This window comes from Balaenoptera ricei, chromosome 10 (genome assembly GCF_028023285.1).
Source record: "Balaenoptera ricei isolate mBalRic1 chromosome 10, mBalRic1.hap2, whole genome shotgun sequence".
In the NCBI taxonomy this organism is placed as follows: Eukaryota; Metazoa; Chordata; class Mammalia; order Artiodactyla; family Balaenopteridae; genus Balaenoptera; species Balaenoptera ricei.
The window spans coordinates 63,241,689-63,265,325 of NC_082648.1; the positions used below are offsets into that span (position 1 = coordinate 63,241,689).

General features: G+C 36.6%; 1 protein-coding gene across 1 annotated transcript in view; it reads right to left on the reverse strand.

Annotated features, from left to right (window-relative positions):
- CAPS2 (calcyphosine 2) overlaps window positions 1-23,436 on the reverse strand; it is a 41,406-nt gene extending 17,970 nt beyond the window's left edge. The window contains 8 exon segments of the mRNA XM_059937378.1: window positions 1,235-1,328; window positions 1,417-1,512; window positions 2,377-2,451; window positions 7,171-7,290; window positions 12,109-12,176; window positions 14,012-14,134; window positions 19,346-19,516; window positions 23,332-23,436. Of these exon segments, the coding sequence (XP_059793361.1) occupies window positions 1,235-1,328; window positions 1,417-1,512; window positions 2,377-2,451; window positions 7,171-7,290; window positions 12,109-12,176; window positions 14,012-14,134; window positions 19,346-19,516; window positions 23,332-23,433 (849 nt within the window). The 5' untranslated portion in view covers window positions 23,434-23,436.
- Between the last annotated feature and the right edge of the window lie 201 nt (window positions 23,437-23,637).

The following is a 23,637-nucleotide window of genomic DNA, read 5'->3' on the forward strand; positions in this document are numbered from 1 at the left end:
AATTAACTTCATAGCCACAGTCACTCGCCTAATTCAGGTTGTCTCAACTGCCTTCCTAGATTAATGTAGTTCAGTCCAATCTGGTCCTTTGTACTAGTCTTCAATCCATTCCCCACACTGCACCAGAGAAGTCTTTCTAAATCACAAACCTGATGATGCCACCTCCCTTCATTTCATCCACCTCTTCCCTTTCAGTGACTCCCCAAGACATTTTCGACAAGTCTTTAACAAAAGGCCGCCCTTAATAAGCTCTGATTCGTCTCTTGCCCACCCCCACCTTGAAGCAGAGTTCAACAACACTGAACTACTTTCAGTTCTCAAAAAAAGCCATGTCTTTCATGCTTTTGTTCTTTGCACCAGCTGTCTCCTCCACCTGGAAGCCTTTCCCTACCCTCTTCCATCTACGTATCCCAGCCTACCTAGGTCAAGGTTAGATGGCACTTTCTCCAAGAAGCCTCCTTTGACTCGACAAAACTGGGTCATTGCCCCTCCTATCTGGCCCTTCTGACTGTTTCCCATTAGACTGTAATTCCCACAAAAGCAGGGAATGTTTTTAAGTTATTCACAGTTCCATTTCCAGTGATTTGGCTTATGAGTATATTTTTGTTACATGATCACTGTGGATAGTGCTACATTTTAATCATGAGATGACATGAATGTAACAATTTAAAATTTAAGAGCACTATACAAATTCTGACATTACCTATGATGGACTCATGCTAGGGAATCCTTTTTATACGCTGTACGCCAGGACATGTGCAAGGCAGGGAAATCACAAGGAAGATAAGCTAACTAGGAGATATATGATGGCTCCAGAAGCCAAGTGCCCCATGTGGAGAAAAATTTGTGTCCTCAGAAGATAAGCCTGCATTAGGTGGAGAATTACTCCTGGTACTATTGAAGTGGCCACTTACCCAGTGGTATAGCCTGGCAGGGCCTTTAAAAGTACCAAGAGACAAGCTCTCCTGGGCTTATATTGTGGAATTGGTGGTGGTGGAGGGAGTGTTACAGGGAATAAGTGCTATGCTTAGATTCAGACCATTGGGATCTGGAGCTGAGAGACAGAACCTCCTGGGGAAATATCAACCATTAGCCAACACAAATGTCCCTGCTCAGGAAGGAGGGAAAAAAATAAACTGGAAACTAGAAACTCTGCTCCGCTAGCCCCACAGGACCCCTCAAAATCCAACACCAGTGAGTAAAACATATGTGCGCGCACACACGCTCAACTTACAGTATAAAAATCACCAAGTTGGTATTGTTTTCCTTTTCTTTGTCCATGCTGATGACAATAAATGTTTTTTTGAATAAAAGGAAGCACATTTGTTCTAGAAGTTAAATGACAAAAATGTAAAGTTATTCAGCTTCTCTGGGAAGTAATCATCTTGAGAGTTGTAACAATGTTTTATGGCATACCTATTTTTCCCAAATTGCCGATACTCATAAATTGTAAGGGACTGGTCATGAGTAAAAAAGAGCCCAACCAGCTCTCTGCAAGCATCACGTCCATTTCTAGAAAAGCAGAATAATATCAAAGATTTTCAAGTAGGATACTTTTCATATTTAATAATAAATGGATAGTGTATATCAAGGAGGGATAACAGGACTCGCTCAAATGTGTGGTAATGGGCAAGAGTTATGGGAAACCATGACAGAGATTGCTGAAGTGTCAACTTAAGTCAGATTTGGATGGAGAAAAAAGCTTTATCTTACACTGATACGAATATGGATATATTACAATATAGATTACTATTTTGGCATAGACGTAAGATACAGTGAAAGACCTTAAAAAAAAATGTTGAGCTTGCAAGAAGCCACTCAGAGATAGATATACATTTATTACCTTTTCTCACGGCAAGTTTAAAATCACTGAACAAATATAATTTTTAAAAAAACACCCTACCTTTAATATTCATGTAGAACATCAAGTAGCATTATGTATTACTGGAAGTTTATAAGACTGGATAACAGATTTAAGAATTTGTCACTTTACATCTACCAATAGTTTAGTGTTAACTTAAGCCATTAAAATGAAATTAAATAAAGCAGCTTACATAAGCGTTGATTTTTAAATAGTTTAGAATCTTCTAGTAGTAATATGTATCTTTAAAGATTCACCTGTAAATTTCTTTTTGAAAGACATTTTAAAATCACATTTTAAATAACTTCTAATTGAAATGTTTTTCTTTTAGACTCATACTTCCCATAATTTTTGTAACAGATTAAATATATATTACCTAAAAACGTTTGTGCTAAATTCACATTTTTCACTTAAATGTGACAAATTTAACTAATATTATTATTGCTATTTCTATTTGAAAAGAAAATACCTTTTTATAATCATAGGATTAAAAAGTTTAGTAAAATGACAATTACCTTGATATGATCCTACCATCAAATTGTACTTTATGAGAAAGCATACTTTCAGTTAATGTAGACTGAGTTCTTATCATGTTAAGAAATAAAATTGTTAATAATTATATTTAAATTACAAATTTAAATTTGATGTAAACGATAAAAGTACCAAAAAAAATTAATATTTTGAAAATGCACATATTGGATAAAGATGAGGTATAAACCTCTTTTTATTCCAGATTGCTAGCTGTGGCAGACAGAGAAGAAATTGCCCAGAGCTACGGTATATAATACATGAATGACTTTAACGTTAGAACTTATATCAAAGTGCTACAAAGTCAGTACGGAGCAGAGATAGCACATTTGTGCCTGGCACAGTTGCAGGGCTACCCGACAGCCATTTCTAACCCTCTTCTTTGCCTCTCTCCCACCACAGAATTTGCTTTCTTAGCCTCTTGCAATTAGAAGTGACTAAGGGACCCAGTTCTTTCAGTAAACTTCCAGGAAAGACTTTCTTTTGTCCTGATAAGAGAGTGGCACGGGAAGAGTTCCTGCCTGCGAACATGGCAGGGATATGATGCTAGGAGCCATTGTAGCCACCAGGCAACCATGTCGGAGAGGCGAATACAATCTCAGGGAAGCCAGCCCAGAGCTGCGCCTCACTGAGCCACTGAACTAAAACCAACTTGCCTACCTCCAAGCAGCTGGTTGTATAAGGAAAATAAATCGTGACTTGTTTAAGCCACTGTCAGTCAGGTTTTCAGTTATGCGTAGCTGAAAACATTCTTTGCCAAAATAGAGTAGAGAAAAAGAGTGCTGGATGAGGTTCCAGTCTTGGCCATAGTTCTAGCTGTGAAACTCAGATCAGTTATTTAATCTTTATGGCCTTTAGATAGCATTGAACTATCTCACAAAGACTGCCAGTCCTAAAATTCTGTTTCATAATATAAAGCAAAACCCAATGACACACACTTTGACACCCTACTACCAATAATCTCCTTTATATTAAGAAATCTGAAGATTTGGTGATGTTTCTTTACTTCCCTTCCTAAGCAATTTTATGATATTCCCATAAAACTGCAAGTATAATGAAATTGCAATAATGTAAATAGTAAGTAAGTCTGTAGCTCATTGAGATCTTGAAAAGTTATACCTCTATAAAATCTAGGTCTCTATGAAAGGTAAGCAGGATAGAGCAAATAAGAATCTGTAAACCAAATGAGAGTTTGTGAACACAGAGTGGAGCCATGAAATCTTGGTCATCTTAATTCAATTTAATCCGTTAGTATTAATGTGTTTATTGAATGCCCCCTATGTGCCTGAAACAATTCTGAATGCTGAGAAAATGAAAGTAATAATAATAGCTACTATTTATTAAGAACTTCTTAGACAGTAGTCTGTGTTAAAATCATTTTAATGTGTATTGGTTCACTTAATGCTTGCAATAACTCTAGGAAGTAAGTACTATTATCCACATTCTAAAAACAAAGTTTACAGAGTTATACAGTTAGCACATGGCAGAGCCAAAGAAAATTGCTCATAACCATTACATTATATTGCTTCTTAAAGGTAAACAGAACTCAGTTTAACAGTGATAGGTTGACATAATAGCTTCAAAGAGTCTAGAGTCTTTTTGAAAACATAAAATAATTAAATAGGCATTTATATTATAAAATGGAAAGTTCCATGTTGGGGTTTTATGTATCCAATAAGTAGCACCAATACATCTTCAAGTTCTTAACCAATAGAGAAATAAGAATCAGGCAGATGAAGACTTACATATGAATTTTATTATTGATAAAGCACTTGGAAACCATGGCTTAGAAATGTAGCAGCAATAACCTAAGTCCTTAACACTAGAATTAAACAGATCAACGCACTCATTCCAGCTAGGGAGGAACCCTGTAAAAGTTAGTGCATAGGTGAGAATGTGCACTTCTGCAGACAGCTGGCTCCTAAGAAAAAGAGAGGAAGGGCTGCACTACACATGCCAATTCCTGCTTCCCACTCTATGAAGCAGAATTTTCTCCTCCTCCTCTGGGAATAATGAATAAGGGGAGTGAAGCCTATCACTGCAATAATTGTAAGCAATACCCCTGTAGGATTTTTCATAGAACTAGACTAGCTAAATCTAAAATTTATATTGAAGAGGAACGAGCCGAGTATGCCAAGACAATATTAAAGCTAAACAAGCTTTAGGTATTTAATATATAACAATACTAATTAAGACAGGATAATATTGGTCCAGGAATGCATAACAGGTAGATGAGACTGAAAAAAAAAGCCTAGAAACGAACCATGCATTTATAACAACTTCGCATATGACCTGAGTGGCATTACGAGTCAGAGGGATGAGTTGGTGGTAGGGAGAGATTTTGTAAAGAAGACACAAAAGACACTAACAATAAATGGAAAGATTGGTAAACTGGTCTATTATAAACTTAGCAACTCTTGTTCATCAAAAGACATGGTCAAGAGAATGAAAAGGTGACCACAGGGAAGGAAAAGATACATCCAATAAATATAGCTTAAAAAGGACGCATGGGGCTTCCCTGGTGGCGCAGTGGTTAAGAATCTGCCTGCCAATGCAGGGCACACGGGTTCGAGCCCTGGTGTGGGAAGATCCCACATGCCGCGGAGCAACTAAGCCCGTGAGCCACAACTACTGAGCCTGCGCGTCTGGAGCCTGTGCTCCGCAACGGGAGAGGCCACGATAGTGAGAGGCCCGCGCACCGCGATGAAGAGTGGCCCCCGCTCGCCGCAACTGGAGAAAGCCCTCGGACAGAAACGAAGACCCAACACAGCCAAAAATTAAAAAAAATTAAAAAAAAAAAGGACGCATAACTAGAATATAGAAGTAAGTTCCACAAATCAATATGAAAAAGATAACCCAATAGACTTAGATGGACATTTCCTATAAGAGGATATCCAAATGACCAATATACATATGAAAAGTGCTCAACATCATTAGTCTCCAGTGAAATGCAAGTGAAAATCACCAATATATACCCATAAGAAGAACTAAAATGAAAAATATAGACAATTCCCAGCACTGGCAAAGATATGGCGCCACTGGCACCTTCCCACTGCTACTGGTGGGAGTTTTAATTGCAGCAACCACTTTGGAAAACTATTTGGCAGTATTTTTTAAAGCTGAACATATGCATACTAAATGGGCCAGCGATTCCACTTGTAAGTGTGTATTAAGCAGAAATGGGTACATATGTTCACAAAAAAAATGCACAGAAGTTCACGGCGGCACTATTCATAAATTGCCAAATGTCCACCAACAGCTGTGAGTAAATAAACTGTGCTATATTTATACAATAAAATACTGTACAGTAATGAGAATAAAGGACAACTACAAATAACATGGATAAAATTCACAAACATAATGTTGAGCAAAAGAAGCCAGACACAGCGTCCAAATTTTGCGATTTCATGTTAAGTATATAACTAGATAGTTATATTTACAATATCAAGGGAGAGAGGTTAACCTGGTATGGCAGAGGAGGTGGGTACTGGCTGAGGGGAAGCACATGGAGGGTTTCTGGGGTAATGTCCTATTTCTTGGTCTAGGAATGATACATGAGTATTGTTCAGTTTGTGAAAATTCCTATGGTGTACATTTAAAATGTGTATACTTTGTGAATCAATGTTTTATTTCTATAAAAGTTTACTTTAAGAAAGAGATGTTTAGGTATATGGTAGCTGAATGATGGCCTCCGAAAGATATTCATATCCTAATCCTCAGAACACGTAATTAGTTAATTTACATGATATGGTTAAGAGGGACTTTGCAAATGTGATTAAGTTAAAGATCTGGAAATGAGGAGATTAACCAGGATTATCCAGGTGGGTTCAATGCAATCACAAGTGTTTTTATAAGAGGAAAGCAGAGAGATATGTGACTACAGAAGAGGAGCCTCAGACTGATATAACACGAGCCATTACCGGCTTTGAAGATGGACGAAGGGGCCACAAGCCAAGGAATAAAGGTAGCCCCTAAAGACTGAAAAAGGCAAAGAAATGAATTCTTCCCTGAAGCCTCCAGAAGGAATGCAGCCCTGTCAACACCTTGATTTTAGGCTTCTGACCTCCAGAACTGGAGGAGAATAAATTTGTGTTGTTTTAAAATACCATTTGTGGTAATCTGTTACAGCAGCATTAGGAAATTAATACATGATACCTTCCAATATTTAAAGACATGGAAACAAAGGCTTCCAGAAAATAAGAATGAGATAAAAAGATAAAAGTTATAAGAAAGTACTAACAATTATGGCAGTCTGAAAATATAAAAGAACTGCTGCAGGAACTGGTGGGTTTTCTATTCTCTTAAATCTGAGGCTAGATGTCAACTGTCCGTGAAGTCACTGAGAAATTTCAGGGGACTGCACTAGCAGACTGTAAAAGTCCATACCAAACAAAAGATTTTATAAAGTACAAAGTAAAAGGCAGAAAGTAATAATTTTTAAACAATACTAATTTTGAATATATTATGTCATTGAAATTCAGCCAATATATATTGTGCACATACAAATGTCTCAGTTACTATATTGTGTCTTTTCACACATATTATCGCCTAAGGTTCTGGCTATGATTCCTAAATTCTAAATACAACATCTGGAGGGCAAAGTGTACCCCAATATCTTAAAGTGGCAGAACTGGGATCTGAACTCCAAAAATTCCACTTTCCTTTATATAGAAAAAAGCAAAAACATGCAGAAAAACTTTTCCATTAGATACAAAAGTACATTTGAAAAATACATTTATAACATACTACATTCTCATTTTATATAAGTAAAACCTTCTTACTTTGTTTCATGTAGTGTTCTTTTCCTAAATCGAAGAGGTACCAGCTTTGAATTTGAAAGGATATGAGCAATTTCTTGCTTCTCAGTGGTTAAATTTTGTTCTGGATCACTGATTACAGCCCTATTCAGGAAAATGCAAAGTCTGACAATTAAATGTTATAATGAATTGCTCTAGCATCCACATATTTATAAGCAGTTGGAAAAGCTCATATACAAATGCCAATTTATACTACTGGCAGAATACATGATCTGTCAGATGTTAAATGAATAAATTTAATAATTAAAAAACACTGACCATAAAAAAGTGAATATTCTTATTTCTCTCTTTTTCCATAAGCGTTATCTAAAAATAAATTGAAATTTTTGAGGGAACTCAGAGCTTCATGTCTTCCTCTTACTATTCTTTAAACAAAAAGACAATGTGCTAGTGACTTCTGAATAAAGACAGAAAGCAAAGTAAGTAAGCAGCCATATGGATTTCTGTGGGAAAAGCATTTCAAGCAGAGAGGGAAATAAATGCAAAGCACCTGAGACAGAAGTGAACCAGCTATGTTTCAGAACAGGGAGGAAGCCAGATGGTGGAGCAGAGTAAACAAGAGGGAGAGAAGTAGGAAAAGGGGTCCAGGGTCTAACGGTGGGCAAATCATGCAGGGCTTGGGGAGAACGTATTATTGACCTCAGTTTTTCAGCACTCCTGATCCACATCCTTGCCATGGCCTCATTATAAGTGTAGTGAACTTTCTTTCCCTTTGGCTTTAAGCTTAGCTATTTGATTTGCTTTGGCAGCTGGATGGCTCTGCTGATCTCAATTGAACTAATTCATGCAAGGGTAGGTTGGTTGGAGATCTGCTCATCTAGGATAATCTTGGCTAAGTGGCCTGGCTGCATTTATAAAAGTGTTTTCTTCTTGAGACCAGTGGGTTGACCAAGCACAAAAAGGCAAATGGAAACACATGAGGTTTCTTAAGGCTTAAGCTCAGAATTAAGCCCATTGCTTTTACTCATATATAACTGGCAAAAGTAAGTGAAAGAGCTATTCAGCCAAGCCTAGCCTGGACAGCTGACCTGAAGATAGATGAGCTATCATTCATGACTGCTGTTTTAAGCTACTAGGTTTTATGGTGATATATAACCAATACATAGGTCTTATAGATTTTACTCTGATTGAGATGGGAAATTACTGGAGGGTTTGATCTGACTTGCCTTTTTTTTTTTTTTTTAAAGTTTTAATTTATTGATTGATTGATTGCTTGATTGCTATGTTGGGTCTTCGTTTCTGTGCTAGGGCTTTCTCTAGTTGCGGCAAGCGGGGGCCACTCTTCATCGCAGTGCACGGGCCTCTCACTATCGTGGCCTCTCTTGTTGCGGAGCACAGGCTCCAGACGCGCAGGCTCAGTAGTTGTGGCTCACGGGTCTAGTTGCTCCGCGGCATGTGGGATCTTCCCAGACCAGGGCACGAACCTGTGTCCCCTGCATTAGCAGGCAGATTCTCAACCACTGCGCCACCAGGGAAGCCCTGACTTGCCTTTTAATGGACTCACTCTGGCTGCTGGGTTGAGAAAAGACCAATAGGGGCAAATGCAGATACAATGAGTCCAGTTAAAAAGTGTCTGAAATAATCCAGGAGACAGAAGATGACAGTGTGCCAATGGAGAAAAGACAATCTCTTCGATAAGTGGTGCTGGGAAAACTGGATAGCTACACGTAAAAGAATGAAATTAGAACACTCCCTAACACCATACACAAAAATTAACTCAAAATGGATTAGAGACCTAAATGTAAGACCAGACACTATAAAACTCTTAGAGGAAAACATAGGAAGAACACCCTCTGACATAAATCGCAGCAAGATCTTTTTTGATCCAACTCCTACAGTAATGGAAATAAAAACAAAATAAACAAATGGGACCTAATAAAACTTAAAAGCTTTTGCAAAGCAAAGTAAACTACAAACAAGACAAAAACACAACCCTCAGAATGGGAGAAAATATTTGCAAACGAAGCAACTGGCAAAGGATTAATCTCCAAAATATATAAACAACTCATGCAGCTCAATATTAAAAAAAAAACAACCCAATCCAAAAATGGGCAGAAGACCTAAATAGACATCTCTCCAAAGAAGACATACAGGTGGCCAAGAAGCACGTGAAAAGCTGCTTAACATCACTAATTATTAGAGAAATGCAAATCAAAACTACAATGAAGTATCACCTCACACCAGTTAGAATGGGCATCATCAGAAAATCTACAAATAACAAGTGCTGGAGAGGGTGTGGCGAAAAGGGAACCCTCTTGCACTGTTGGTGGGAATGTAAATTGATATAGCCACTATGGAGAACAGTATGGAGGTTCCTTAAAAAACCAAAAATAGAATTACCATATGACCCAGCAATCCCACTACTGGGCATATACCCAGAGAAAACCATAATTCAAAAAGACACATGCACCCCAATATTCATTGCAGCACTATTTACAATAGCCAGGTCATGGAAGCAACCTGAATGCCCATCGATAGACGAATGGATAAAGAAGATGGTACATATATATACAATGGAATATTACTCAGCCATAAAAAGGAACGAAATTGGGTCATTTGTAGAGACGTGGATGGATCTAGAGACTGTCATACAGAGTGAAGTAAGTCAGAAAGAGAAAAACAGATACTGTATGCTAATACATATATATGTGTTTAAAAAAAATGGTTCTGAAGAACCTAGGGGCAGGACAGGAATAAAGACGCAGACGTAGAGAATGGACTTGAGGACATGGGGAGGGGAAGGGGAAGCTGGGACGAAGTGAGAAGATGGCATTGACATATATACACTACCAAATGTAAACTAGATAGCTAGTAGGAAGCAGCCTCATAGCACAGGGAGATCAGCTCTGTGCTTTGTGACCACCTAGAGGGGCCAGATAGGGAGGGAGGGAGGGAGACACAAGAGGGAGGGGATATGGGGATATATGTATATGTATAGCTGATTCACTTTTTTATACAGCAGAAACTAACACACCATTGTAAAGCAATTATACTCCAATAAAGATGCTAAAAAAAAAAGAAAAATAAATATCATATATTAACGCATACATGTGGAACCTAGAAAAATGGTACAGATGAACTGGTTTGCAGGGCAGAAATAGAGATATAGATGTAGAGAACAAACGTATGGACACCAAGGGGGGAAAGTGGCGGTGGTGGGGGGGTGTGATGAATTGGGCGATTGGGATTGACATGTATACACTGATGTGTTTAAAATGGATGACTAATAAGGACCTGCTGTATAAAAAAATAAATAAAATTAAATTAAAAAAAAAAAGAAGATGACAGTGTGAACAGGGATGGTGGCCGCAGAGGGGGTAAGTTTATTCTGATGGTAGACCTGAGAGTGTTTGCTGACAAACTGCATAGGATTTGAGTGAAAGAGAGGGATTAAATGCATCACCAAGATTTTAGGCCTAAATAACTTAAAGAATGGGGTTGCCATGGAGGAAAACTAAAGAGGATTTCATCATGAGGGAAGGGAAGGGAAACCACTTTCAGGAACCCAGTTTGGAAAATGTTACTTTGGGATCTTGGATTAGGGAAGCATCAGCAGGTAGATGATTCCTGAAGACATGATACTGGGTGAGATCACTTAGGAAGTAAATGTAGAAGTCTAAGAATTGAGCCCTTGTGTATTGCCATGTATAAAGACTGGAGAGATGAAGAGGAACCAGGAGAGGAGGCTGAGGAGTGGAAGGTAGGAGGAAAAACGAGCCAAGTGTGCTATGCCGGAAGTCAAGGGAGAAAAAGAAAAGTGCTTTGAAGGGAAGAAAGTTTTCAACCCAGACAGATGTCGCTGATGGGTCAAGTAAATGAGAACCAAGAAATCACCATTAGTCCAGCAATATGTATGTCGCTAGTTATCTTATGAAGAGACGCTGTGGTGGCATTTTGGGGGTGAAAACATAAAGTCAGTTCATGAGATAATGGAAGGAGATACACCGAAGACTGTAAGTAAAATAAATTGTTTCAAAGAATTAACTAAGACACATGCATGTAGACCATCATTCTTTCTCTCTGCCACCCAACGAAACGATTATTTTTTTCAAAGCTAAACTTAAGTCTTACTTCTTCCTTGAAGACTTCATAGACTATTCCAGCCTCTTCTGAATCCTACAATACTTACATATTCATGCAATTTAGCACAGCAGGTATTGAAACTTTATATAGTTTTCTAAGGGTTGTGAAACTTTACATTAGGTTTTAAAATTCTTGATGGTCTCACAGTTCCCAAACTGTGCACTAAGTCACACTGGGATGTCACAGGGAACTCACAGGGACACCTCTAGATATTTTTAACTTTTGAGGGACATAGTGATACTTCATATTTGTTGGATACCACAAAAACTACTAGTTCAAGATAATTCACAGTTTCAACAAGATATCATGCTACACTCCTCCAATGAATGATATCACAGCTTTGCAAAGCCGGCTTTTCTAGAGTTGCTGTGATAAAAAGCAAGTGCCATGTGGACTAGAAAGTGAGGGTGGCAAAATCCTACACAATTCTAAGGTTTGAGAGATTGTGTGGTGCCAAGAAGTGCAGACATCCCATTAGTAGGTAATTGTGCTTATTTAAGAATGAAATTAAAATATTTTTTCTTTCAATTTATGTGTATTATTTTTCAGATGACCATTAAGTTGTTAGAAAGTAAATATTTACTAAGTTGTTTAGACAAAAATAGTTAATAAATAGAACTGTTGGGTATTTCTATTGGCCAAGGAGTCTGGTGAAAAAATTAACTAAAACACAACAAGTGCAGTGAACACAGAAAGTGTGGAAACTTCTGAGTTGACCACTTGTTGATTGACACCCAAAGATATGGGTGTCATGTACAAAAAAAGAAATTTAATGAATACCTTCTGAATGGATTTCTATTACGAGTTACTAACCCTTACCTGGATAAGTGGTCTGTCGTCACTTGCTCTGCAACAGTCTGTTTCTTCTTCTCTGCAGCCACAGTTTCCTGAGAAGAGAAAATAAAGAAAATGTCACTGTCCATAAGGCAGAACAATCCTATAGTTAACACAAGAGTCCTAAAATATAAGTTAAACACTTCCAGTTTCTTTCTTAAATATAGATTACTATATTCATCATTAATAAATTTAAATTCCAATTTTTTAACCTAAAAATACATTTATTTCCTAAAAAATAATACACTTAAATTTTGTTAGAAATCATAGGAGATTTCCATATTGGCCAGACAATGGATGTAAAACCCAGAAGCAAGCAAAAGAGGTGACGTTAATGAATACAGAGTCCACGCTGAAAGCCCACCTTGGGCGTTGACATTTATGGTGGCTTACACTTTGGAGGAAAGGTTAGAACCACCGTCAGGCACACTGATTTAGAGGTCTGTGTAAACAGAAAGCAGATTAGAAGCAGAAGTCACACAGATGCAAAGGATCTGATAACACTGAAAAATGACAAACTAGAAGAGATGGACATAAAAACCACAGGGTCACTGCTTCTGTTGTTTATTTAGTTAAAAACTAAATTGAAGTGTTTCCACCTACATTTTAAAAGTAAATTGGTACTAATTTCAGATGCATTCAAAGTTTACTCACATAAACTTTCCTTTAAAAACCTGATAAATTAGTGCTACCACAATAGAGTAAAATGTGCTTGACGGTGAATTTAGATATGATGTCACTAAGAAAGTAATTATAAGGAAAAGAAATTCACTGACACCCAAATGGCTTTGGATTATACCAAGAACAGTACCCAATGCGCCTTAAGTAACATCCATGCAAGTATAACTTCAGGAATATATCAAAATAAGCCCTATCTGGGACAAAACTTTGCCCTATAAAGTCGCTTTTTAAATTTTTTTTTCATCCTGGCAATACTCCTTATTCTATTAAGTATAAATATCTACACAATAATAGGCATAGAAAATAATGTATATGTGATTTTAGTAAAAGAACAAATTACTAACTTGGGACAGCCACAGAAAATCAGTCCAGCTGGCCCAGAGATTGATTACAAATCGCTGTCAGTTCAAAATGTATTGATTCTGGATGATTGTTATCCAAATAAAATCTATTTTGAATTTCCCCTCAATGATAATGATAATGTAACTAGTTAAATCCATGTTTTATTATTATTTAGGCCATCTAAAGCAGAATTTTCTCAACTCTTGAGCCAACACATACTGATATTCCATCAATCCATTACAGGTGTGCCTAAGATTTTAATCACCTGGAGGTGTCTAGGTAGCCAGCGGACTTCAACTCCAAGCAGCTTGGTCTGCTTACATCAGGACACTATAGAAATGTTATAACCATCTATTTGTACGAGAACTGGTCTAAGTAATACTCATTAAGCAATCTCAGTGATTTTGTAAAACATATAATTTAAAGTTGAGATATTGAGAGTCTAGAGCTTTGTTTCCCTTTTCCTAAAGAAAAACTGCTTTATCCCTGCCATTTTTCTTAATTGGCCTGAGTTTCTACAGTTTTATTAGTGTGTAACTTTCAAAAAATAAAAAATAAATCATCCAGCTACTTCTCTCTGGGGGAAGGGGTGATGCAGATTAGCCCATTGTCATAAGTAGTGGTCAATGAACATTTTGAACAGTATAAACTAAATTTTTACGAACTCCCAAAGATTCAAGATGATTTTTCCACAGTAAACATACCAAATGCCAATCTGTGGTAAGAGTGAGGACTGAATTTGCATATTAATGAATATTCGCCTCAGTCCAAATTCAACTATTGCAATTATCTATTCAATTTTAAGTCTGTAAAATCTTGGAGGGCAAATTATCTTATCGAATGAGTAAAAATACCAATAACTTACAGCATCAGATTTTCTTGTACTCTGTTGTGTGATGTAAGGGTTGTCTGCATAACCTTGCTGTAGGAGGGCTTTCCTATCCAGAGTTGTAAGATCATCTGTGATGGCTTCTGCACCTTGTACACACTAGACGTGAAGCAATAAGTGAACCCTCACACACATACTTAGAATATTTGTTTTTAACAAGATAAAGGATAAAATGATCACTGGATATGTCAAATTAAGAGTACAGGCTCTGACAATCAGACTGCCTGTTTGAATCCAGCTCTCCCACTTTCTAGCTAGACGACACCTCTGTGCCTCGGTTTACTCATAGATAAAATGGGAATTAACATTAGTAACTACTTCACACACACGAAAATGATAAATGAGATGATACATGTCCAACACTTATAAAAGTACCCGACATATAGTAAGCATTTCATAAAAAGTAGCAACTATTATAATTGTCCATTTGAGTCTTTGTGAACTTAATAAATATGGGCATGTCACTCCTTTATAAAATTAAGTTCGCAAGTAAAGTACCAGTAGATGGGGTGTATCCTTTGAGATTGTTAAAATCAAACACAAACAGAGATCAGCCTTGAAAATTCCCTGAGCAGACAATACCAGTTTAGTCATAAAAGCAAAGCTTAATTTAGCTTATTTTGCAAGACAAGTGAGACTAACTTGACCTGGGTCATTTCTTGCTTGTGTCTCTGGAAATCATAAGCAAAACGTAAACTGTTCCCCCAAATTGATACCCACTAACCAATCCCCTATCATTTAAGAAAATTTTCATATTATAACCAACCACTGTGAAGAATAAAGTCACTGCCGCCTCACTACATAAACTGCTTTATAACAATAGATTCCTGAGTCTCATCCCATGTCTGATTTGAGTACTCCCAGTTCACAAACTGTCTTTTTGGTGTGTGCACAAAACTTTTACTAATTACTACTTCGGTGATTCATTGGTTTTATGTCTGCTATTTCTGAACTTTTGACAAGGATCCTAAAGAGATAAACACTAAATTTTTCTCTGAATATAGGATGTGCTTACATGAGCTTAACAAAAAATAATGCCCCAATACGATAGCAACTTGTCAAAAACATAATAGATTTCAAGAGTCTTTCCCCCAGGATTTGTTCTTACTTTAGATCTTCCTTGAAAGGTTACATTCCATCTTCATAATCTTTGCTGTCTTCATGACCTTTGATTGCTACATGAAACTTTATTATACATTTGTTTATGACTTGTTGCCTGCCTCTCCTGATACAAGTTCCAGGAGGGCAGGAACCTTGTCTGTCTTTTTCATTGCAGGATCCCTGGTGCCAGAACAGGACCACATGTAGTGAGCACTTGCTATTTATTCAATGAATGAATGATAAATCTTAAGTATGTACTATTGGGGAACAAATTTACGAGGATACCTTATAATTTTATTTATTTACCCACTAATATCTGTTTTTCCTAAATAGTGATTTATTTTAACAGGCACCAAAAAGATGTTTAGCATTATATAAGGTAAATTTAAAAGATTAAATTGACAGATATGTTTAAGTAGAAGCCAAGCTCTGCATTATGTGTAGGTTGGAGGAAACTTTCAAAAACATTTTATTTTGCTTCAACTTGTTTTTAATCTTTTACAAAAAGGAAACAGTGGCATTCCCACTTAGTATTCAAATTTAACCTCCCCAAATCAGACTTCACAGTGGTCTTCCCCACTCCAGTTATTGACAAATCCACCCTTCCGATTGCTCAGCTCAAAAGCCTTAGAGTCGCTTTTCATCTTTCCTTTCTCTCAAGCCTAAAACCAATCCATCACCAAATATTCTCAGCCCTACCTTTCAGAATCTATCTAGAATCCAACTCCTCCTCGTGACCACTTCTTATCCAAGTCTGCTGCGACCACCTCGGTCCAGGCAAGCGTCCTCACCTCTTGCCTGGATTACTGTGATGACCTCCTCAATAAAACCCATCCTCAACAGAACAAAATAGAAGGCAAAGTCCTTAAGCAGTCTACAAGACCTCCATGGTCTGCCTCCCAGCCTCATCTTCCCTTTAACTCACTGAACAATCTCCTCCCACCTCTCCCTCGCCGTTCCCCCTCATCACACTGCTCCTGATATTTCTGAAACACTCCAGGCCCACTCCTACTTCATGACACTTCATGACAGAGTTTCTCCTGGCTGGCTTACCTCTTACCCCTTTCATATGTGTGCTAAAATGCTACCTTATGGAAACGATCTTCTCTGATGATCCTGTACAAACTGCTACCCCAGCCTCAAGTCCTAGCCTTTCCAGTTCCCTTCTACCCATAGCATTTATCATCATCTCTCATAATTAGATGAACTGATCAGTTCATTCATTCATTTCATTTGTTCTTTTTTTTTTTTTTCTTGCTTACTCCTTAATTAGGTTATATGCTCTGTAAGGGCAAGAATTTTTGTCTGTTTTACTCACTGACCTATCACCAGTGCCTGGAAAGGTACCTTGCATGTAGTTAAACATTAGATAACTATTTTTGAAAGAATAAACAGTGAATGGGTGAATTAGGGTGATCGTTTCTAAATCCAAAAGGTGTTTTGTCTTTTTAAATAGTTGGTGAAAAAAGGTATATCTGGAATGATTAATAATAAGTACAATTAATTAATATTAATTTGGGAATTAATATTATTTTCTGTAAAATTGAAGTTTAATGATTTTCATGTTTTATTTAAAGATGTTTCACTATTTAAAATACATATATATATATAGACACACACATATAAGTTTACGTTTCAGGTGGCAAAACAATTTGACAATAAGAGATTCACCACCTTTTTATACTAAATGGAAGGAAAACTCAACACAGGAAATTTGCCTTTAAAAATCAAGCAGGGGGCTTCCCTGGTGGCGCAGTGGTTGAGAATCTGCCTGCTAATGCAGGGGACACGGGTTCGAGCCCTGGTCTGGGAAGATCCCACATGCCACGGAGCAGCTGGGCCCGTGAGCCACAACTACTGAGCCTGCGCGTCTGGAGCCTGTGCCCCGCGACAGGAGGGGCCGCGATAGTGAAAGGCCCGCGCACCGCGATGAAGAGCGGTCCCTGCACCGCGATGAAGAGTGGCCCCCACTTGCCTCAACTAGAGAAAGCCCTCGCATGAACCGAAGACCCAACACAGCCAAAAATAAAATAAAATAAATAAATAAAGTAGCTATAAAAAAAAAAAAAGAAAAGTGCTTTAAAAAAAAAAAAAAAAAAAAACTTCTTTTAAAATCAAGCAGGGTGGGCTTCCCTGGTGGCGCAGTGGTTGAGAATCTGCCTGCCAATGCAGGGGACACGGGTTCGAGCCCTGGTCTGGGAAGATCCTATATGCCGCGGAGCAACTGGGCCCGTGAGCCACAATTACTGAGCCTGCGCGTCTGGAGCCTGTACTCCACAACATGAGAGGCCGCGATAGTGAGAGGCCCGCGCACCGCGATGAAGAATGGTCCCCACTTGCCGCAACTAGAGAAAGCCCTCGCACAGAAACGAAAACCCAACACAGCCATAAATAAATAAATTAATTAATTAAAAAAAAAAAAAATCAAGCAGGGTGGAACTTTTATTTTACTGTTTGACATTATCAGTTGACTGATGTATCAGCCTGATTAGTTAGTAGCTATGATCTTTAGTTATTATCTTGGATTCTAAATATATCTAACTTTAGCTTTTCTTTATCAGCAAAGAGAATCAATTTACATGTGGCTCCCTGCTTTAAAGAGGGGCTTATGTTTTGGATATCAGGGACCTCTTCTATTTCCAGAGATTACTATTCCAGTGTTAATTCATGTAATAATAATAGGATTTACTAACAGCACGTTTATACAGCAGTTTTGGTTCTCATAATGGTATACATTTTAAAAGACATCAGATAAGTTGCTCAAACCCCTTAAGTACAAGATTATTGTATATAGAATATATAGAAACCAGGGCTTTTTCACAAGACTATCAAGAACATATTAAACTTTTAATATGTAGGTTAAATGCAGGTTAAAAAAAAAAATCGAAGAAGTAAAACAGGATCTTCACCAGAAGAAATATGCAAATATTGGCTTTTATTTATAAAACCCTTTATTCATACTATATAAATATTTACAATCATATGGGAAGATTTACAAACAATATTTGTCTTCTCTTAAACCAAAAGTAAACAAGCGTCCTCATTTGAACTTGTGTTCAAGGACACCAAGGTTTTACTTTAAAACTATTTGAACCGTTTTGCCATGGAAAATAAAGCACGCACTTATAGAAACCTTCATTCTATTTTCCCAACGTTATTACAGTGATCTAAATGTCACATGGTAGATCCTACAAATAATACACAGCCAGATGCTAAATGGTTATGAAATTATCCTGTCTATTACTACAGATACTAGAATATTATATTTATGTGCATCTGTTTGGATCTGGAAAATTTGTTTTGAAATAAAAGGGACCAAATAATCCCATAACTTTTGTTACTCTTTCAGCTAAACACCATGTGATTTAGTCAGTTCTAGATAGTTCCTACATGCATCAGAAAAAAAAAAGCTGATATGCCGCATCTACTTACAATTTATCATTTTTTTCCCTACAGTAAAATGCTAAGTAAATACAACCATCAAACCTCCCTGAAAATACATTATTCTTATTAAAAGTTAACTGAATGAAGAATTGTACCTAAGTGCTCTCATAAAGTATGGCCAGTAGTATCATAAACTATGTTTTCAAACCTTTGTAAAATTCAAGATTGACCTTTCTGGTATGCTTGTGGAAAGCCATTAAATTTATTATGTTTACTTTGCTCTTATATTCATGAACGGTGAGTTTATACCTAATTAAGATTAAATTAAAGTATAACAGTTTCAGCAATTCGATATTAAAAACATCTCCCAAACTGAGCTAGAAGACAATCATGGAGTGATGACAGTTTTAGAATAAAACAGGGTCGCTTTAAAGTCTGAAACCATTTTCCAACTTTAAAATTTAATCTGTGAGACCAACAGAGTTCAAGACAGCTACATCAAAAACAGATGTATAATACTGTCTTATTTCCAACCCAAGGCAAGTGGAAAACTACTAACAGAGAAAAGATGAATAGGTCAGTAGGTCGTATAAGTAAAGTTTTCATGCCTGAAAATGGTGATAATAACCCATTATGGTTGTTGTGAAAAAACTAGTTAATGTAAGTAAAATACTTAAAATAGTCGCTGGCACACAGAAATAAATGTTAGCTACTGTACTTTATTATGACTAACAGCAAGACATATCAGACAAAAAGATGTTTCTATAATACGTGTAACTGTTTTCTTTAAATTTCATTACTATTTTATAAAGCGTTATACATTACCTTGTCATCTATCTTGTTTCTCGGAGTCTGTTGATGTGTGATATTTGACTTTGTCTTTTGCACATTTCTCTGACTATACTGTTTGTATCCCTCTTTCATTTCAGTTTTGTATTGCTGATATTTTCATTTATATTTGTCTGTTGACGCTGGCAAATTTTCAGGTATTATGTCCTACTCCTAGAAGTAAAAAGTATACTATTGCCATAAAAAAATCAGAATTATTATTAATTTTCCTTATTAACATTAACAGGTTTACCATTTACCTTAGCATTTATGCCTAAGAAACAGACCATTATAATCTATTTTCTAAAGAGAGGTCATATTTAAAACATTTAGCTGGTACAGCATCACTGAGCAATCAAAGCACACAGAACTGCTCAGAATGGGCACTGGCCTCAAATACCAGTTAAGCCTGTATCTTGTTTCCCAGCTGGAGATCAGTCCTGGTTCTTTTTTTTTTTTTTTTTTTTATGCAGCAGCTTCTTATTAGTTATCTATTTTATACATGTTAGTGTAGATATGTCAGTCTCAATCTCCCAATTCATCCCACCACCACCTCCCCACCACCACCACTTTCCTCCTTGTTCTAAAATAGAAGAAAAAATGACTTTTCTTTCTTCTTAGGAGTTTTGGATAGGTTTTTTATTCCTGCCCCAGAAAAACTCCATTGCCAATCATTTCTTCCAGAACAGTCATTGGAATTGGAGATCACTAATACTGAGAATCTCTGGTTGCCATTTCTAGAATATTGAAATATTCTATCTTCTGGTGTTATTTGGCTCCCTGCCACAGTTCCATGGGATGAAAGATAACACAGCCAGTGGATAAGAGAAATCTGAAAAGAGTACTAAGCAAATATATATTGTCCCAGAGAGGGACAGTAGCTCCAAAAGTAGTATAAAACCAGGACAACCCTTTGAAAGTGTTGTATCCAAGTCTATACCCAGAGGAGAAGGATGAGGCAAGGCTTCAGAGCCAGAGCTGTTAAATTATAATACAAGTTAAAGAACTTGGACCTTATCCCAAAGGTAATGGGAAGACAGTACAGGATTTTAAGCAAGGAAGTAACAAATATATACAGGTATATGTTTGTAAATGTTTGATTTTATTGCCAAAAATTGTGCAAAGACCTGAAAATTACAGTGAGTTTAGCCACCATGGAATAAGAACTATGTATGAATCTTAGGGAAAGCTCAAGTTAATAAAAGCAGGAAATAATTTACCCATAAGCATTTATAGCTTACTTCTGAAATATCATCTAACGGGTCATTTTTGTTGCCCAAGACTGGGCTTCATCACTCTGACAGTAAGAGTAAGAAAAAACAAATTCAGCTCAGTATCAATTTTAAAATGGTATTGTTTTAAGTACTATCCTAATAAATAGTTAAAATGTAGAAATGTAAAATCACAAGGTGATCATTTAAATGGATATATATATTTAATATATAATAATAAAATAAAAACAAATGTATATAATATTGATTATATTTAATTAATTTTAATATAATATATATTATTATGTATTATATATGAAACATAGACTAAAATAGCAGCACACTTCTATCACCCATCAAATATTTTCTTAATTATATTTTGGAAACATTATAACATCATCTAACTTTAGGAAGAAAATTTAAATAAAATATAGCTGTAGTTTTCATAATCATCATGATCATTATTATTCTTCAGAAAATGTTTTAATAGACTTATTCAAATCTGTTAAATAGATCTATTTAATAATGAGATCATAGGGATAAATATTTCAGAATGGCAGTTACCTTTCCTATCTAATTCCAACCAAATTGCTAGCCAATCCAGAATAAAGGTAAATTATAGTTTATAAATCCCTAGGCCAGCAGTCAGCAAACTAGGCCCAGCTCTGTTTTTATAAATACAAAAAGGTTTTATTGGAACACAACGATGCTCATTTACTTACGAACTGTCTATGTGTTCTCACAAAAACAGCAAAGTTGAATGGTTGCAACAGAGACTGCATGCCCATGAAGCCAAAAATATTTACTATCTGGCCCTTTATTTTAACAGTTGGATATTTTTGTATCCAACAATTTTTTTATCCAACTCATTTTTTTTTAATGAGTTTTATTTTTTAGAAGAGTTTGAGGTTCACAGCAAAATTGAGTGGAAGGTACAGAGATTCCCCATATCCCCCCTGACCCTCCACATGTACAGCCTCCCCCAGGAAGGGCTGCTTTGATTCAAATTATCAAATAATTCAGATTTAACTCGTAATATTGTGAACCATAAAAACCTCAAAGCACTAACTCATGTATATAAGGGAGATGGCTGAACACAGAGTAAAGAGCACAGATCTTGAAGTCAGAACTAACGTTCAAAATCCTGGCAAGTCACTTAATCTCTAGGAGTCTCAGTTCTTCCATATCTAAAAGCAGGTTAGGCCTCTCACCTTCTGAGATGGCCCACGCTCTGTGGAGCGTGTCTCTCCCAGGGTCTCTCTCGCCTTTTGAGACAGACCACATTCTGTCTATGGAATTTGTACCTCTATAAATAAATCCACTTCTTACCTATCACTTTGTTTCTCCCTAAATTCTTTCTGCAACAAGACATAAAGAACCTGAGCTTCAGTAAATCCTGATGCCGGCCTCCAGTTAACTCTGGGATGCTTTGAAGGAACCCTGAGACATCTCAGAGAAGAATGTTAAACTAATTAGGTTTATTTGGAACTAAGGCCCCCACTCAGGTGGGGGATGGAATGATGATTTGACCCTCCTGACTTCAGTCAACTAAAGCTTGGACTCTGTTGAACTTTCCCCCAATTATATGCTGAATTCTCCTCTGCTCTAGCCCCCTTATGAATATGCATGTACCCTTAGTTTTAAATTTCCCCAATTTTGCAGTTCAGGGAGATACTGCTTTGGGAAAAGATCCCTGGTGTTCTCCTTACTTACTGCAAGTAATAAATCCTTCAGTCTCCCAGATAGATAGATAGATAGATAGATAGATAGATAGATAGATAAAAAATAAAAGCAGGTTAATAATAATGCCTACCTCAAAGGTTTGTTGTAAGAATTAAGTGATATAAGTTATTGAACATATATCATGTTCACTGATGAACAGTAGGCATTCAATATTTGAAACAGTAAGAATAGCAAAGAAATATATATCATTTTTATGTATTTCTAAACTAAATTTTATATTTGCTCAATTCTGTGGTGGTTACAGGGACAAAGTAGCTTTAGACTTGCACCTAATCAATGATATACACAACAGTGATATTACGAAGGTTGAAAAGAATAAAAGTCCTAATAGTAGAAGCCCAGATTCTCTTCCTACCTAGCTTACACAAAATATATATTATTTTCTTCTTCTTTCTACCATTTTTATTTTTTTATATTTTCTGCAGACATACATAGATAATTTTTTAAATAATAAGAAGAAAACAATGATAAGCTTAATTAAAAAAAATAAAACTGGGACTTTCCTGGTGGCACAGTGGTTAAGAATCTGCCTGCCAGTGCAGGGGACATGGGTTCAAGCCCTGGTCTGGGAAGATCCTACATGCCGCGGAGCAACTAAGCCCCTGCACCACAACTACTGAGCCTGTGCTCTAGAGCCCCCAAGCCACAACTACTGAGCCCACGTGCCACAACTACTGAAGCCCACACACCTAGAACCCGTGCTCTGCTACAAGAGAAGCCACCACAATGAGAAGCCCGTGTACCGCAACAACTAGAGAAAGCCCGCATGCAGCAACGAAGACCCAACACAGCCAAAAACAAATAAATAAATAAATTTATATTAAAAAAAATAAAAAATAAAAATAATTCAAGTAATGATCAATTTTCAAATAATGATTATCTTCAGTTTTGCTGGTTCAACTATTCAAATCTAGGAAATGTTAATCCTAAATATTTGGGAGTATAAGTAGTCATAAAAATATGAAGAAAGGAGTCAGAACATTATTTAATGAATCATCCTACAAGAGGAAAATTATATAGCATACATACATGTAGTGGCTTCTTTCTTTTAGAGAATGGCTGAGTTTGACTTGTAGGAGAAGCAGCAATTCCTTTAACCTCTAAATCCATTCAAGTCCATGTATTTATCATGCAGTGTACTTTGAAAAAGGTCAAACAAATATAAAATGGTAATTCTTATTCTAATTTTAAATAAGCCATACAAATTACATAATAATATTATATGGAAAGAAATTGGGTGGTTAATCACTTTTACACCTTTCACCAAAATCAGCTTTTTGTGAGGCAACTACATTATGCAGGGCAACATTTATGGGGTAAATCCTAGTCTGAATA